We start from the raw sequence: 16,914 nt of genomic DNA, 5'->3' as shown, positions 1-16,914 counted from the left end.
CACCCAAATCAAATCCAAGGTGGATCCTGGTCATGAGTTTTTACACTTGTGTAAGTTTTGGTTCATCTTGAGGTCAATTATCCAACCACAGCCCCAGGCTATGAATCTCAGCCCCTGGCTTTTGCCCCCTTTCCCTCACTGTTGTTTCTGCTTTTTGGGTACCAGTTGTCCTTGATTCTCCAGCTGGGAAGGGATTGTTTTGTCCAAACACCCTGTGAAGAGAACTTACTAACACCTGATATGAAGTTTCAGAGTTACACACTAAGCAGCAGAGATTCTGAAAAATATAAAAGCTAAACCCCAAGGCATCACTGGAAGTGAGGGAGGCATTTTTCCACCAGGGCTGTGGTGAGAAGGGGACCCTCAGAAGCTCTGCTCACCCAGCACCAAGCAGTGCTGAAGCTCTTTCAGGTCTCCCCATCCCAAACTTGCCACGTCCCAGGCACTGCCAGTCACACAGCCCAGCTAGTCCTGGAGCAGACAGCATCTCCCTGTCCCACTGCAGCTTCCCAGAGCTCAGCTGGCATTGCACAGCTCCTGGTGGCACCAGATGGGTTGGGAGGGCAGCACTCAGCTGGGGACACCTTCCCTGGCCCAGCTGCAGCAGCACCACCCGTGTAGGAGCAGCTCCTGCCCATTCCCACCAAACCCAGCCCTCTGCAAGCTCAGCTTGTGTCTCTCCACAGCACTGAAACTTCATCAGAGGAGATCTGCATGACCAGTCAGTAAAACCATGACCAAAAGCATTTCTCCAGCACTGCTTCTAGCAAGGATCCCCTGCCCTGGCAGCTGCTGGGACAGGCAGGGTTCTGAGCTATTGGTGAAACACTGCCTCCCTGCTTTCCACAGCGCCCCGAGGAATGGTCACCCCTGCTCACACAAGGCACACACCCCATCCTCATGTGTCCCCCAACAGGACACCAGCTCAAACAGTGTCACAAACAGAGTATTTGACAAGGGTAGGAAGGAGATTTTGTGCGCAGTTACCCATCAAAGTTGCCCTGTCAAGTGATAATGTGAGGCACAAGGTTACAGTCTCAGACAAATGCATCTGCTGGGAATGAGACCACATAGTTTATTCCCATCATTACTTGTTTTGCCTGGTATGTATCCCACTGTGAGATTGCACTTCTTAACCAGTCTTTGGATGATGTTTGTCCTTTTCCTGGTTGTAACATTTGCCAGTATCTTCCCATAAAATGATAACCAAACTCTGGTTTTATTCAAACCAGAAATAAATACGGCAGGTAACTCTCCCCCCGCCTGTTTTTACAGCACAAAATCACACTGGTACTTTTTTTTTATTGCTTCATGGTTTTGCAAATGTAGCTCTAAATTGCTGTGCACTTGCTCACCTCATATGCCTTTCAGCCTTAAATTCTCACTCCTTGGTATGTATTTGTTCTCATTCTTTCTCACAGGTTTCATTTTCTTTTTCCCCAGTCAGCCCCTGCTGTTCTCTGCCCTTGCTCCAACTGTGCTCACACCCTGTGGAGGCTGAGCTCTGCAGAAGCAACTGGATGCACACTAATCCCATTAAGGCCCCTCCAGGCACCTGGGGTTTTCAGTTTCCAGTGCTATTTTCATTTAATCTTCCAATCTTACTTCCTTGCAATTTTAGATCATTAAGGGGTTAAGTGAGATATATCCAGTAAATGAGATAAATCCAAATAAAGGGATTTGGATCTCCCAGTTCAGCAGTCTTATTGCCTTCTCTATCAATGTTTCAGGGGTTACCAAACACACCCAGACAAGGGCTGTTGCCAGAACCCATCTGGACTAACCTGGGTCCCTGTGCAAACAGCACACAGGGTCACCAAAGAGATCCAAAAATCACTCACAATACTGATTTATATGGCTCCTTGCAAAGTGGAGAGAAAATTTTATCTAAAATGTTGATGTTCCTGCCTTCAGATCTCATTTCACAACTATTTTTTTTTTCAGAATGTGAATTTCTATCTTCTCTTCCCTCCAGTATCCAGAGGAGGAAGCCTGTCAGTCTGGATGCCACCCCTCAGTTTTAATCCTGGTGAGCACAGATAAATGAAGCCTTCATTGTCATTCTTCCCAGCTCCTCTAAGGAAAATTTCTCTTTTCCAGCTGCAGGGGCAGGAGGAGGCAGCACATTTTGGCCATTTGAGAGAGGTGAGTTCCATAGCCCAGACCTGTTGTGCCTGTTGCCTTCCAAAGCTGCTCAGGCAGCTGCTGTGATGTGCTGAAGGCACTGACTCCTGAGTGTTTGTTGTGTAGGAATTGATTTTGTTTGGTAGGTTTCAAGGTCACAAAGAAGCATTTCAGCTTACCCATGTAACCCTTTGCACAGACTTAAAAACATAAAAGAGAAATTTCTGCCCTTCAGGCCCACAGCTTCTGCTTGAAGATTGCAACTTTGAGTAAGACAATCAGTCTAGAGTAAATATTGTACTAAGTGACAAAGTCCTCCTATCCTGAGGTGAGTTATTCCTGGAGCTACTTAATTCCTTACCACAGGCTTTCAGCCTCTTCATCATACAATTTAACCTCAATTCAATGTTTCCTGGTTTTATTCCTTTTTCAGTATTTCCTCTGTCACTTCTATTATCCCATTTCAAGTGCATCTGGGTGGTTTTGGCTGGGGTATAGTTAATTTTCTTTACAGTTGCCCTCTGTTCTACGGGCATTAATTTTATTTCAGTGTTTTGACTGTTTCCCCCTCTGGGTCCTTAGAGAAACCTAATGATCTAGCATGGCTTTGCATTTTATATTAAACAAGCCATTTGTAAACGTGCAAACTGATTGGAAGGCACTGGGTTAATTCATAGCCACAGAGTCAAGCTGTTCAACAGGTTGCTGTAGTAATTTATGCTCTTTCTGCTGCCATACCTGCAGTTATTTATAATTCATACTTCTCATGATGATAATGAGCGTGCACAGTGTATCGCTCACCCGAGTTTGCTGCCTCCTGCTATTCATCAAGCTCAGCAATTGGGCTCCTTTGATTCACTGCTCTCCAGACACAGACAAGGGGGTTGGCAATCTTAAGTGAATGTTGGCCAAACGGAAACGTCAGGCTATTAATAAATAATCATTCCCATTAGGAGGCCATCAGTTCACACTGGCAGAGTCCTTTCCTCCACGTCACTCTTGCTTCCCACTGCTCGTGCCCTCCTCTCCCCTGGCCAAGCATGGCTTGTAGGGAGATGGCCTTGGAGCCGTCCTGGATGCTGCCAACGCTCTGCCTGGCCTCAGCATCCCTGTGCAAACCCCACACCTCTGCCCGGCCTCAGCATCCCTGTGCAAACCCCACAGCTCTGCCTGGCCTCAGCACCCCTGTGCAAACCCCACAGCTCTGCCTGGCCTCAGCACCCCTGTGCAAACCCCACAGCTCTGCCCGGCCTCAGCTGCCGCTAGGCAGAGATCAAAGGTCGAGGAAGGGTTTGGGGGACGCGGATGTGATCCCCGTAAAGCAGGCACGGCCTGACCTCCGGCTGGAGAAGCCAAGACCCGTCCTCAGAAATCAGAGTAATCCCGGGTGATTTTATCCCACCCCACTCCCCTAAATCTGTGGCTGCTGCTGCTTGGCCAGGGGATTAAGGGCTGGCAGGGGATTACGGAGCCGCTGCAGCTCCCAGCGCGGAGCTCCCTCCTGGCGCGGCCGCTCCGGGCTCGGAGCCGCTCTGCTGCCCCGTTCGGTGCCCTGAGGCGGGCTCGGAGCCGCTCCGCTCCCCTGCTCGGTGCCCTGAGGCGGGCTCGGAGCCGCTCCGCTCCCCTGCTCGGTGCCCCGAGGCGGGCTCGAAGCCGCTCCGCTGTCCTGCTCGGTGCCCTGAGGCGGGCTCGGAGCCGCTCCGCTCCCCTGCTCGGTGCCCCGAGGCGGGCTCGAAGCCGCTCCGCTCCCCTGCTCGGTGCCTCGAGCCGGGCTCCCTCGACGGCGCCCGGCGGCCGCAGCGGCGCTCCTGGGGCAGAGGCGGGCGCGGTGCCCCCGGGGCTCGGCCCGGCAGCATGGCCCGGGCCCCGGGGCAGCCCCGGCAGGCCCTCAGGAGGCGCGGGCAGCCCCCGCTCGCCGCCGGCCGCAGCTGCTGCTGAGGGCCGGTGCCTGCAGCATGGAGCTCTGGGCCGTGCCCTGGATGATGCTCTGCCTGCTCTGCCTGCCGCCCTGCGCCAGGGCCCAGACGAAGATCCCGCTGGAGACGTGAGTGTTTGTGTGCTGGCGATGCCGAGGGCCGGGACGGGCGGGTGGGAATGCTGGGCAGGCTCCTCCGGAGGGACACGGCTCCAGGGCCGCGGCGTGTCCCTGCCCCGGCCGAGGACACGGATGCCGAGCCCAGGCCTCGGTGTGCTCTTCCGGGTTTCAGGACGCCAGGAGCACCTTAGGGAGGCACAGCACTGGCCAGGCTCTGGCTGTGGAGGGTGCCCACGGGGCTGTGTGAGCCAGGACACATCTCTGTGTGCCCAGACGGTGCACAGCTCCAGAGCTCTGCTCCCTTGCATCACTGCTGGCTGAAAAGGCCGGGGTGGTTCGCACAGTCCTGTTTATTCACGTGTGTGGCCGGCAGAGGATGTCAGTGCCAGCAGGCGAAACAGAGCAAAGAGGCCTCAGCCCTTCTTGCTTGCGCTTGCTCCACCTCTCTCCAGAGGGAGAAATGGCCCTTCCCAGAGCCCTGGAGCAAAGGAACGAGAAGCTGAGCTGCAATACCAAGCCCACCGAGCCGTGGCTGCTGCACTCGCTGCACATCAGGGACTCCTGATGCGGTTTTTGGGGTGTGTTTGCAGGGTGCCCATGCCCGTGTCAGCGTGACGAGCGGCTCTGTCACACAAAGCTCCCCGACAGCCCCCCAGGAGCCCAGCAGCTCTCAGCAACCCCAGGTTATAAAAACTTCACCTTGTTAAGCTGATTTGCACACGTTAAATCCTGTAAGGATTAAAAATGTTAGCACTGCCATTGGTAAAAGTAGTGGGGGAGTTTCTGGGGTGCTGGGATAGGGCTGTGGGCGCAGGACGGCAGCTTGGTCTGGAGAGGAGACACCACTGCCAGCCAGTTTCAGAAGGAAATACATCTGAAAAATCAACTCAAGGCAGCTTAAGCCCTTTCCTGCGTTTGGGGAAATTATTTTATTCAAAAGTTGCCAATAACACCCCTGCAGATGTGCCACCAATACCCATCTGAGCAGGAGCTGCACTGACATTACCCAGGAGGGTCTCAGGAAACTTTGCTACCGATTCTTTTCTTGCACCATCCAGCCCTTCCCCAGCAAAAGTGCTTCTGATTTGGGTTTCACAGAAAGGACACAAAGGTTACAAAAGATAAAATCCAACTTCTGCCAACTTCAAATCATGCAAATCAACTTTCCCTGTCCAGGATAAATACTGCAAAGGAATGCCTTTCAGCATTGAAACCTGTGGTGTTTAGAAGCCAGCCTGTCCTTTCTGCTGTTCTTGTCACTGAATACAAGAGCAGGGATTAGAGGCAGGCAATCTCTGACCAAATCCTTTTCTGATGTGTTTTGTTATAATGTGATAGCCCTTTACTACTGAAAAAAAAAAAAAAAAAAGAGGTTTACGTCACTTTGCACAATTTGGAACTTATTCCTGTACAAGAATGAAGAATAAAATAAACAATAGAAAAAGAGCTTTTCTCCTCTGATACTAAAACCAGACCAACAGCTGAATTAATCCCTGGTGTTTCAAATCCACTCATAAATTTGACCAAAACACAGAAGTCCTCTTTTGAAATGAAATTTCAGTAGAGAAATACGTTGGCCAGAGGCCCAGAGGGAGTAAATCAGCAGAAAATGGCTCTGTTTCATGGGTTACATGGGGACATTTTGGGGACACAAAAGCAGAAACCCTCAGGCAGCAGCTGGGTTTGATCAGGGTGAGGTGACACACAGCTCAGCCTGACGGTGCTGCTCCCCAAGCCGTGTCTGGCTTTGCTGCGTCCTGCTTGGATCTCCTCCAGCTTACTCCAGAGCTCAGGCAGCTCCAGCTCCAGCAGCACAAAAATCTGCTCAGTCAGTCGCCAGTGATGCTCCTGGAGTGTGAGTGAGCACACAAAGCACCTCTGCTTCCCCACTGGGCACAGCTCTGCTCGTGTGCCAGCCACAGCGTGGGCAGGAGGGTGCTAGGGAGCTAGGGCTGCCTCCTTCTTGGGGCCATGGAAACGCTGCACAGGGCTGCTGGGGGAGGCACACATCAGCCTGCTGTGGCCTCTTCAGGCTGCTCCTGTTGCCTTTATACATCTGCTCCTGAGCTGGACTGAGCCAGACACCTTACAAGAAACTTCTCTGTCACCTGATGAATTTCAGACTGACTTTTTCTCTCACTTGTTTATGAAAAAAGATGAGGAAACGTATTTAAGTTCAACAGGATGCCCTTAATTTCCCAGTATTCTAATGTTGCTCATTTTCCTGGCAAATGCTTGTCTTTTAAATATGTAAATGACAGTGTATTTCTGCCTCTTCACGTTCCTACTCTTCAGCTTCCATGAATGCCACCATTTTTTGATGGCACAAACTTCAGACCCGTAGCACAGGGATTTGAGACCTTTGTGCCCTTTCATTCCTCTGTGGCCTTTAACTTTCCAACCAGTCCTCCAAAGCTCCCAGTCTCTGGCCTTCTCTTTGCTCCCCCTGTCTTTATTTCACCTCTGCTTTGAGACCAGAAGAAATCCCAGTCCCTGGGCCAGAGTAGACCTGCCAAAACTACACAAACTCCTTTTTTATTCAAGTTCTGCTGTTACTGGTAGTTTCAAGAACTTTCAAGAAGATGCTTAACTGTACTCATTAATGAGAAATTAACACCACAGACTCTTCCACCCTGCTGGGTTGAAAAATGCTGAAGGCTGGAAGGAGTAGGGGCACACTACACATATGACACAAAACAGAGGTGGGGGGAGGGAAATAGGGTAAAAATAAAAATCTCTGCTAAAATTACTGCCTCTTCATGTTTATGTTCTCTCTTTCTGTAGTAAAAGGTGAGGAGACTGGAGAGTATTAGTTAAATTCAGCACAAAACATCTTGTACATAAAACTTGTAAAGCCAGCAGAAGCAGATGGGCATCAAGTTAAACGTTGATGCAGAGATTCTCATATCTGAAGGAATGCATTAGTCACTACTACAACAAACAGGAAAGCTTCCCATAGGACCCCTGTTTCTTGTTTCCTCTTTTATTCCACGCTTGCTAGAATAACTCTGACACAGCCCAATAAATCCTGGTCTCCTAGAAAATACCTGTATTCTTTTTTCTTTAAGGATAAAATGATGAGATAAAAGCTCTGACTCTCGAGATGCAGAGCACAATGAAGAAACAATAAACTGACTTTAGCTGGTGCTAGTTCACACTGAGTGGTTAAATATGAAGTGCTCATTGCCTATTAAGGATTGATTATAAAAGGCACCCACTCTCTCATGCTTTTTCTGTAACAATAGAGCGATGCAGAGTAGAGCTGGAGCTTTGTGTTTGTGCCAGATCATCCCCTGTAGCTGCTTCTGTGCTCCTATGTGTGAGGGGGTCTGTGGAGGCTTTCCTAGGCTGAAGTGAGCTCTTGTGAGTGTTCCACCATTGCTGTGCTGGCTTTACTCCTGAGCATGTCTCTGTATCAGTGTGCTATTTGTGGTGCAGTGCACTGGGAAATCAAGCCCTGAGGTTCCTGTCTGGAACTCCAAGAATTCCACTGGAAGCTGTAGGTAAGACTCTTACACACCATGAATAAAGACTGTATTCTAGTAAGCAGAGAACGCCCCTTATTGCATTAAATAAATCTCTCTGAAGTGAATCCTTGCTGAGGAAGCTGCATGGAGATGGAGCTGCCTAACATGTAGCAGCTTTCTGATGGAATGCTCTGTCAATTTTGGGAGCTATGTGTTTCTATTTGGGTGGCTCAGTGTTCAGACTGCTCCTCGACATCCAGATGTTCTCCGTGTGGGATCACTGCCATCCATGATTTCCAGGATGGTACAAGTGTGAGAGGTGCTTTGCAGTGGCAATGTGCATAATCTGTTGTGGCATTTTCAGGCATCAGTGCCCCCAGTGAGAGCAGAGAATTTGTCTGGCTCATCAATCTCTGGAGGAGCCGAATCCAAGGGGTGCATCATGGCACCTTCAAGTCCTGACACATATTTCTCTTCAGCAGATTTGGCAATGAGTGTCGAGCCTTTCACTCCAGGGCCTGCCAGGGAAGACAAATAGGTGTCTGGAGAAAGCAATTTATTTCACTTTGCTAGTGACAGAAGGAGCTCAGATGCTAAGACCAGGTTATGTATGTCTAAAGTTAGGTGGGACAAATTCAGCTCCAAGCACAGTGCCTGAAACCAGCAGAACTCAGTGTTTCTCCCTGCTGACCAATGTCCTGGTACATTAGTGAAGAGCAGCCCTGTCTCCTGCTTCACTGCTTGTCTGTCTGTCTGGAGTCTGGGGACAAAACATTCCCGCTGCTGAAGAGTGGCTTTGGTTTGTACTCAGGCAGATGGCATTTCACCTGTCTGAAGAAGTAATTATTAACACTGAGTTTCCTTCTTTTGGCTTTTTTTAGGGTGAAGTCCTGGGCAGATGCCTTTGGTGGGGAGCTGTACTCCATTGTGACTAAGTATTCAGGCTCTCTCCTGTTGCAGAAGGTAGGCAGAATCTATGAGGGTTCCCTTTGCTTTGTATCACTTCCCTACGTGCCTCCCAAGGTTTCCCCCAGGGTGGAGGAAAGAATAAGACCCTGGTGTGCAGCTGTCTTTTAAAATCATGGAGGATGTCTTATGTCTCCCTTGTGCCTAATAGCCTTGAAGTAACCAGCTCATTGTTGCTGTGAGAGTCATAATTTTTCAGTTACTGAATGCTTTGCATGTAAACCTTGTCTTTAATACTTTAATAACCTTTCTGTTGTGGTTTTGAGATTGCTTAATTTTCTTCAGGCTTCTTGTTTGTTTCTTCCAGAAGAAGAAAATTGTGTTGTAAATTCAAGTAGTTGACTTCCTAGCAGGCTATCTCATTCCCAGAGACCTGGTGAGCTAACAGGCATCCCTTGAATCCCCAAGGGCAGGCTTTTACCCTCCATCACAGCTTTGCTCTGCCTTTATTAGAAAGCCCAAACAACATGGCAAAGAACAGACAAACTTGAGGAGTTCAGTCAAGATGTTTTCCTGGGTGAAGAGAAAAGGAATGTCTTTCACACTCCTAATTTAGTTCCACTAGCAGTGAGTAATGCAGCTCTGTGTACTTCAATAGGCTGAATTTTATGGAGGTGGGAACAAGAATATATATATTTGGTGACATATCTCCGTTCACAGATAAAACTTAGGATCCTGAATTCTGGATATTCTGCTTTTAAATCACCACCCCCGTCACTGCTGAAGGGGAATCTTAATGAATTGCTCCTACTGTTTTAAGCAAATGCTAAGTGCTAGATGAATAAGAAAAGGTTTTCTGTTAGAGCTGAGCTAACATTTTGGCCACTTTTCAACATCAGATCCTTTCAGCCTGACTCCTGTTCTGTAACTCATAGTGATTGCATAGCCTGACCCCCTAAGCACAGGTTGTACGGGATAATCTTGGCCAGCTGCATGCCCCTGAGCTGACTTTCAGCCATGGTGTCTGGGGACAGTATTGAAATCACAACTCTGTTGGCCCCCATTAGCAAAGCTGGGATGTATAGTCATCAATAACCAGAGATTTTCATGGCAGAAATACAGGCATGCAGTGGTTTGCTGGTTCATTTGTAGGAAAAAAGCTCAAATAGGGTTTGAGCTCAGACCTGGTGTATTCCTTAGCCAACTAGAACTTTCTGCAAAGTTTTTTTGGGGTGTTTGGGTTGGTTTTTTCCTTCCCATCTCTAGCTAGATCTTAAGGCTGGGAGGTGTATGCCATTAGCAGGCTGCTTGTGATTTCTCGTTATTTATCTCAGTAACATCTTCTTGTGAGTATGTCAATTTAAAAATAATAATGAGAGGGGAGAAAGCCCTGTTGGTTTTAATTGAGGCTGTGACCCGAGGTAACTGGTGGCAGGTTGCTTAGTGCAGCACGTGCTGGTGTGTCCCTCCTTGGTGAGCTCCCCCAGCAGAGATTACCCTGCTCCCCCCGAGCAGGGCCTGATTAAACTCAGCCTGGCAGGGATCACTTCTCTCCTGGCAGAGCCATGGCACGGAGCTGAAGGCGCAGACCCCAGCTGGGTGTGTGCTGTGGTCTCATCACCAGCCAGGGGCTGCAGTCAGGGCTTGTGGCTGCACACTGCTCCTCTGGCAGTGTGGTTACCCCAACCTTCCTGCTCAATTCCTTCTCCTCCTGCAGCTTCCCCCGCCTGCCTGTCCCAGCTCCCAGTGCAGGGGAAGCGAGCCTGGGGTTTTTAATCCAGTAAAACCCTTGCTGTTAATCATGCCAGACAGAGCAAGCAGCCTCCCTGCTATGCCTGCTGCGGGCTGGATGCTGCTGCTATTTCTGTCTGACCTCCTCAGCCTGCCCCATCCTCAAGGCATTTCCTCCTCTGCCTGTGCTCAGCCACCCTCCCGGACCAAGGAACTTCTTAGACAAAAGGGGCTCACCCTAAAGACATGCAAATTGCTTTCCCTGCTGCTTCCCTCTAATTGAAAGGTGTCATTAGCCCCTGCCATCTCCTTGCCCTTTTCACCACGTCATTTTTTTCCCAGTGGAAAAAGCCGAGCCTGGCTGAGGTAGCTGCAGTGATGCTAACATAAGGTGAAGATAGAGGGGCAGCTGTACGCACTGCAGCCAAAACTGACCATGAGGGACCAGGGAATTGCAATTGGTTGCCTTTGTGTTTCCACATTGCCCAGGAGATAAGGCTCTGTCTTTTCTGAAATAAGTTAATCATCCTGTGTCCTTTTGCAGGTTTCTTTACTCTTTTTTTCTGGCTGTCTCTGTTAGCTGTGGGATTTTTTGGAAAGGAGAAGGAAAGGCCATTGTATCCAGTCTTAAAAAAGCAGATTTCAGGAGGCAGGTTATGGTTACACAGTTTAGATGTACTCTTGGATTTTTTTAAATTCCTAGGTTATGTAAAATGTGGTGAGAATAAACTGGTTATCTCTGAAGCTGTCAGATTGATCTCCTCCTCAGTACAGCACCTCTCCCCATGGAGGCAGCACCAAGCTCATAGTCCTTAGGTTTTGGGAATTACCTCTGTGATGCTCCTGGACTAAATTATGCTCCTGGGTGCCAGTAAGTGGCATCATAACTGCCCCTCTCAGCTTTCCTGGGCAGTCTGTCCCATAAGCACTGAGCAGACCCTCCTTGCTGGATTCCTGGCAGATTGCTCACAGATGCTGTGCCTTTGGGGCAGGACAGCCCCTGCACTGCTGGGTTGTGTCCCCAGCAGTGCCCCAGAACACTTGTGACTTAGGAAGAGCTGCAGTGACAGCACATAGCTGCATTCCCTTGCTCTTCCCTCTGCCCTAAGCCATCTGGAGGTGAGTGATGTGTATGATGCTGTGGTGGCTGCCAGTACAGTGCATGGTTTGGGTTTTTAAGAGTTGGCCTGGATTTTTTGAGCTGTCTATGCTTTCTGACACTGACTCCCTGGAGAGCCCTGCTTTTGACCTGAGGCCTTGGAGAAGGCTTCCAAATTTGAGTGATGGAGTTAGAATCATGGGTGTGTAGTTCAATAGAAGTATGTGCTTTCACATGAGGAAGGGTTTGGAATTTGAGGTGTTTATAATACAGTAATAGGTATGGGACTAGATGGAGAATTTTGGGTGGTGTGTCTTTGGATGCTCATCTTCCTTTTTCTGCATGGTTTCAGGCAGTTTCTGGTTGGACAGTTAGTGCTGCACTACGAGTCACAGGAATTTGGTTATTAGGTTAAAAGTATCAATAATATAGGTGTTAATTCTCTATTGGACTGTTTAGCTTTAAGAGACCTTGTAGCAGCTGGATTCAGCTCCATTTTGCTCACTTCTAGCTGGTGGCTGGGAGTGTTGGTGAGCTTTCTGTGCTTTTGATAAGATTTAATAAACAACCAAGCCCAAACATGAGAAAATTCGTTTCCTTTGTGTGTATTTTTAATGCTGGCTCTGAGAGAAGACAGGAGGAACTCCAAACAAATCAGTGATTAAGTGATGCAAAATACCACTGCTGTTACATTGGCCTTCTGCTCTCTCCAGTTTGTAGGCACTAATAGCTTCAGGTGCATTGCTGCTTTCAACAGCCACCAGCTCACAAGTGGATCAGTTGCTTTTACTTGGTCTAAGTGGTTTGGGTTAGGGCCACTGTTCTGCGCACCCTGAATTACGGGGTGGAAAAAGGGGAAAGGCAAAGATGCAAGGTGATAAAATCAGAACGGTTGTTTCAAAACAAAGACAGTCCCCAGCTACCAATAACAGATCCATCCCTCCCCTTAAGAACCTCCTGCTCAGCAGGATTTTTCTTCTTTCCCTTGAGTAGAAGTACAAGGATGTGGAGCCAACTCTGAAGATCAAGGAGGTGGATGGCTTGGAGCTGGTGAAGAAGTTCTCAGAACAGATGGAGAGCATGCTCCGCAGGAAGGTGGAAGCTGTCGAGGTATGACCGCTGGGCTTTGGGAAGGCATTTGTGTCCTGCCAGCCTCAGAGCAGCAGGAACAGGCCTCCTGCCTGCTCCAGGAGTGTGTGGGTGCAGGGGTTGTGTGAGGACTTCCCTGCCCAAGCAGGAGCCTGCTGGTGCAGCTGGCTGCTCTCACTGAGCTCTAAGCAGACACTGGTGGGAGGGTGTGGGCATTCAGACAAGGGGATGCTGGCTTCTCCCTCTGCTCAGATTAGAAAGGAAGACAAAAACAAAGTCTAGAAATAAATATGAGGCAATGAGCACTCTTCTAGGAGACAAGCTGTTTAAAGAAGGGGAAAGAAAACCTCTCAAAAGTGAAACAATCCAGCTCATCCTTCATTAATGCACTCTGGCTGCTGAAGACTAGAGGCTTGTTTCAGCTGTGTGTGTGGCTCAAGGGGAGTTCCTGCAGCTCCTGAACACAGGCTGCATGGACCGTGCTTGGATTTCCAGCTGTGTACTTGGGGAAGTGTGGAGGAGGTGGCAAGGGGTCTGTAGCTGTTGCAGTGTGGGAGATCAGAGCAGGTAATGGTTCTGGCCCCTCTTGCTTCCTGCATCTAAGGATTTATCATATTCCCATGTATTTACCTACTGTGAAAAGTGTATTTCTGTAGTCACAGAGCCTTGACTGTTCAAGGCTTCTAATGTGGAAGAGTCCTCCAGAAACACATCATTTGACTCTCCAAGTGAAATGTAGGAATATTTAGTCTCAGAGCTTTGGCCCATAACATTAAATTATTAGCCAAACTTTTCCAGTGTTTGCTTTGCCTTATCCTTTGTGAAGGAGCAAAATGTAGTTTTGCTGAGACTGTTGCTGATGGTGCAACCCTGAAAACACATGCGTATTTAGTTGGATCCCTTCCCAGTCTGTACTAATGGAGAATTGGTGCCCTGTAGCGTCCTACTGGAGACAACTGGCTGGTTTTATTGCCCTCCATAAATGGTAAGAGATTACGAGTGGCCACAGCATTGCTGAGCCTTTTGCGAAATCCAGTCATGGTCTTTGTCTCAGTAACAATATCAGACTGGGACTCCCACGAGGCCTTTTCCTTTGATGAGATACTGACGTCAAACTGGGGCTGAAATGCCTTTCCCATGGCTTTTTGGAAGGGTTCATGGAAAATGAAATTAAATCTGTCTGTCGTTTCTCTAACTGGACATGTTTCTGTTTGCTTATGTCCTGTGATATCTAAAATTGCAGGGACTCTAGAGTAAGTAGGTGTGAGTACACTTGGCAATAAATTGCTGCAAATAATGTACATTCCAAGCTGTGAAATGGTAGCACAGAATGACAGGTCATCAGGGAAGGGGCGATGTTTATAACCCCAGACTTGCTTGTGGTGAAGGAGGCAGCTACTGATAGAGCTGGAAGAGCTCCTGGAGGGCTCTGCCACAGCACCCACTCACCTTGCTTTGTGTGCTTGCTTTAGAGGCTGGTGGAAGCAGCAGAAGATGCAGATCTGAACCATGAGTACAACTCCTCGCTGGAGGTGAGTTTGTCCTGGTCAGTGACAAAATGTGGCACACAGCCAGGAGCCCCCCTCAAGTTCCTGGGCAGGTCAGGGATTGCCTTGTCTGCAGGACACTCAGCTCCTCCAGACACTGCTGCAAGTCTGAGACATCCTTGTTGGCAGATCTCAGACCTAGGAACACTAAAAGGGTTTGTCCCTTTGGCTCTGGGAGGGGAAGGATTTGGGAAGACATTGGGCTGCATGATAGTGGCATTGCTTTTACTGCACGGTGATGTTTTAGTGCAAATTGGATGGCACTTTGTGGGTTACTTGACTGGAAAATGAGCTAAAAATTAAGTGTGAATGAACAATGTGGAGGATGCTGTTATAAATACCCACAGCAAACCCGTTAATCCTAATGAACTGAGTTTCTCACCATCTTTCTTCACAGCTCCCATCATCTTTCTGTAGCAGACAGGCACCCACTTGTCAGGACTTCCCTTAAGGTGAAAGTCTGGTGCTGTCCAAGCAATTTGGATAATTGGCTTTCTGTTAATAACTGTTTGTTGTGGCCAAGCTATGGGATTATTGCTGGTGAAGGGAGCTGGAGTGGAAAGGCTGTGGAAGGAAGTCCTCTGCCCACGGTACAAGCACAGACAGCTTACCAGAAGGACAGGCTACCCCTGGGAGTGCGTATCTCAGTGCTGGGGAAAATGAAATCAAGCTAGTTACTAATTTCATCTCACTTTTTAGAAATTGTCCTCTTTTAAAAAGGGTCCTGTGAGTCATGTTAGCTGGCTCAGCTGCACTCACAGTGAGGGTCATGGGTGAGCTGTGGTACACGAGTCTGTATTTGCAGACTCCACTTGCACCCTCACTAATTCTTACATCGCCTCTGGCTCAGATAAAACCAGCAAAAACATCCTAAAGACTTGGGTTATCCAAGGACAAAGAATGCCCTGAATGTACTGAAGTGACTGTAGGTGGTAAATCCCCAGGACCTTCATGGGTGAGGGGGACACTGCGTTTGTCTTTGAGCACCTTCTGCTTGATCCTTTGCTCTCCATGAGTGCCTGCCACTTGGAGTGACAGGATGAGGGGATAATCCTGGCTGGGTGTCCATCAGGAGTTAACTCAGCCAGTGACAGCTGCAGAGACAGGGCAGGGGAGGTCAGCACTGGGTGTCCTGTGCTAAACCTGGCATCCAGACTCACTGAAACACCTCACCTTTGCAGCTAATCCCTGCCCCTTTGCTCCTAAATGGCTCTTAAGCAATGCTCCTTGTGGTCATATGGGCACAACCAACTGGCCAGAAGCCATCTAGGTAATAGCTTGTTTGGGGCTCGTTTTGATCCTCTTTGAAGCTCCATATGTCCCCTCTTTGTTATAAAGAGTGTTCCCCCCATCCTCCACAGTGCTGCTGATAGTCTGTCCTGTTCTCTGTCTTTCTCTTTTCCATGATCTTCATCAACAGTTTGATTACTACAACTCTCTCCTGATTAATGACAAGGATGAGAATGACAATTATGTGGAGCTTGGGGATGAATTCATTCTGGAGCCAAATGAGCATTTCAATAACCTGCTGGTGAACACAACCTACAGTGACATCCAGCTGCCCACCAATGTCTACAATAAAGGTAACAGCCTCTGCTTTCTCACTGCTCGTAGATTGGTGTGGGAATTATCAGCAGTAATACTGTAAACAAGGATGGAGTTAAAAAAAATGACAGCTGACAGGAAAAATAAAAAAAGGTGCTGTCCTAAGGGACAGTCAAGTCTGTGCTGTCACTGTGGCAGGGCTTGGGTACACTGTGCTCTTGGAAAATCTCTCATGGTGGACAGGCCTGGGTCTCAGGCAGGCAGTGTGTTCTCTGGCAGCTCTCTGCCCAGCCAAAGGTGCTGTGAGACAAACCGAGGTGAGACTTTAATGGCAATTGTCGCTCTGGGTGAAGAGTTGGCTCTATCACAGCCTTTAGTTGTCAAGAAGCACCCTGGTGTCTGTGCTCACTGCTGTTATTTAGAGACACAATAGAGAGAGTTCTATTTCTCCCATGATTTCAAACCACTTCCATCTGCTCTGACAGCCCCAGACCCTAAAATTTTGCTCACAATAGAGCAGTCAGCAGAGCTGGCTGTGGGTGGGTACAGCAGAACTGGACAGAGGCCGCTGCCTGTTGAAACCCAGAAACCTGGGAGTTGTGAGCTTTATCTGCTTTCTGGCACTGATCCCCTGGAGAACACTGCTTTTGACTTGGTTTTCTTTTTTTGGGTTTTTTTTTTGGGGTTTTTTGGGGTTTTTTTTGTTTTTTTGTGGGGTTTTTGGGGGTTTTTTTGTGGTTTTTTTGGTTGTTGTTTTTTGTTTTTGACCTTTTTTTTTGCCTTGGCTTCCAAATATGAGTGATGGAGTTGGGATCATTGGTGTGTAGTTAAATAGACGCATATGCTTTCACATGGTGAAGGGTTTTGAGTTTGAAAGTTTTAGAATATAGTAATAAGTATGGGACAAGATGGAGGATTTTGACTGTCTTCTCCTTTGTCATGGTTTCAGGCAGTAGTTTCTGGTTGGATGGTTAGTGCTGCACTGCAGGTCACAGGAGTTTGGTTATTGGATCAAAATTGGGTCAAAAGTATAAATAATATAGGTGTTAATTCTCTATTGCACTGTTTAGCTTTAAAAGGCCTTGTAGGTAGCTAAATTCAGCTCAGTTTTGCTCACTTGTAGCTGATAGCTAGAAGTGTTGCAGAAGTCTCTGTACTTTAGATAAGGTTTAATAAACAACCAAGCCCAAACATGAGAAAATTAATCTCCTTCATGTTTTGAATCCTGACTGAGTGAAAACAGGAGAAAATGAAGACAAGCCACTAATTAAATGGTTTAGTCACTATTAAAGTGACCAAACAAGGAGTGGTAGGTGGAAGCCCCACCCTTTTTGACACTAATCCAGTTTAATCCTACAATGACCAGTTTGT

At 48.2% G+C, this 16,914-nt stretch overlaps 1 protein-coding gene across 2 annotated transcripts in view; it reads left to right on the top strand.

Moving 5' to 3' along the window:
• The first annotated feature begins 4,037 nt into the window (after positions 1-4,037).
• The window catches only part of CACNA2D4 (calcium voltage-gated channel auxiliary subunit alpha2delta 4), a 117,804-nt gene continuing 104,927 nt past the window's right edge, over positions 4,038-16,914 (top strand). For both annotated transcript variants that reach the window (XM_033057445.1, XM_033057446.1), the window contains exons 1-5: positions 4,038-4,168; positions 8,508-8,589; positions 12,356-12,472; positions 13,924-13,983; positions 15,419-15,581. In XM_033057445.1, the coding sequence (XP_032913336.1) occupies positions 4,080-4,168; positions 8,508-8,589; positions 12,356-12,472; positions 13,924-13,983; positions 15,419-15,581 (511 nt within the window). In that variant the 5' untranslated portion in view covers positions 4,038-4,079. The remainder of the gene's footprint in view (positions 4,169-8,507; positions 8,590-12,355; positions 12,473-13,923; positions 13,984-15,418; positions 15,582-16,914) is intronic.

The sequence above is a fragment of the Catharus ustulatus genome, chromosome 4, assembly GCF_009819885.2.
Source record: "Catharus ustulatus isolate bCatUst1 chromosome 4, bCatUst1.pri.v2, whole genome shotgun sequence".
Taxonomy (NCBI): domain Eukaryota; kingdom Metazoa; phylum Chordata; class Aves; order Passeriformes; family Turdidae; genus Catharus; species Catharus ustulatus.
The sequence above is the reverse complement of the archived record's forward strand: the minus strand, read 5'-3'. Positions and strand labels throughout refer to the sequence as shown.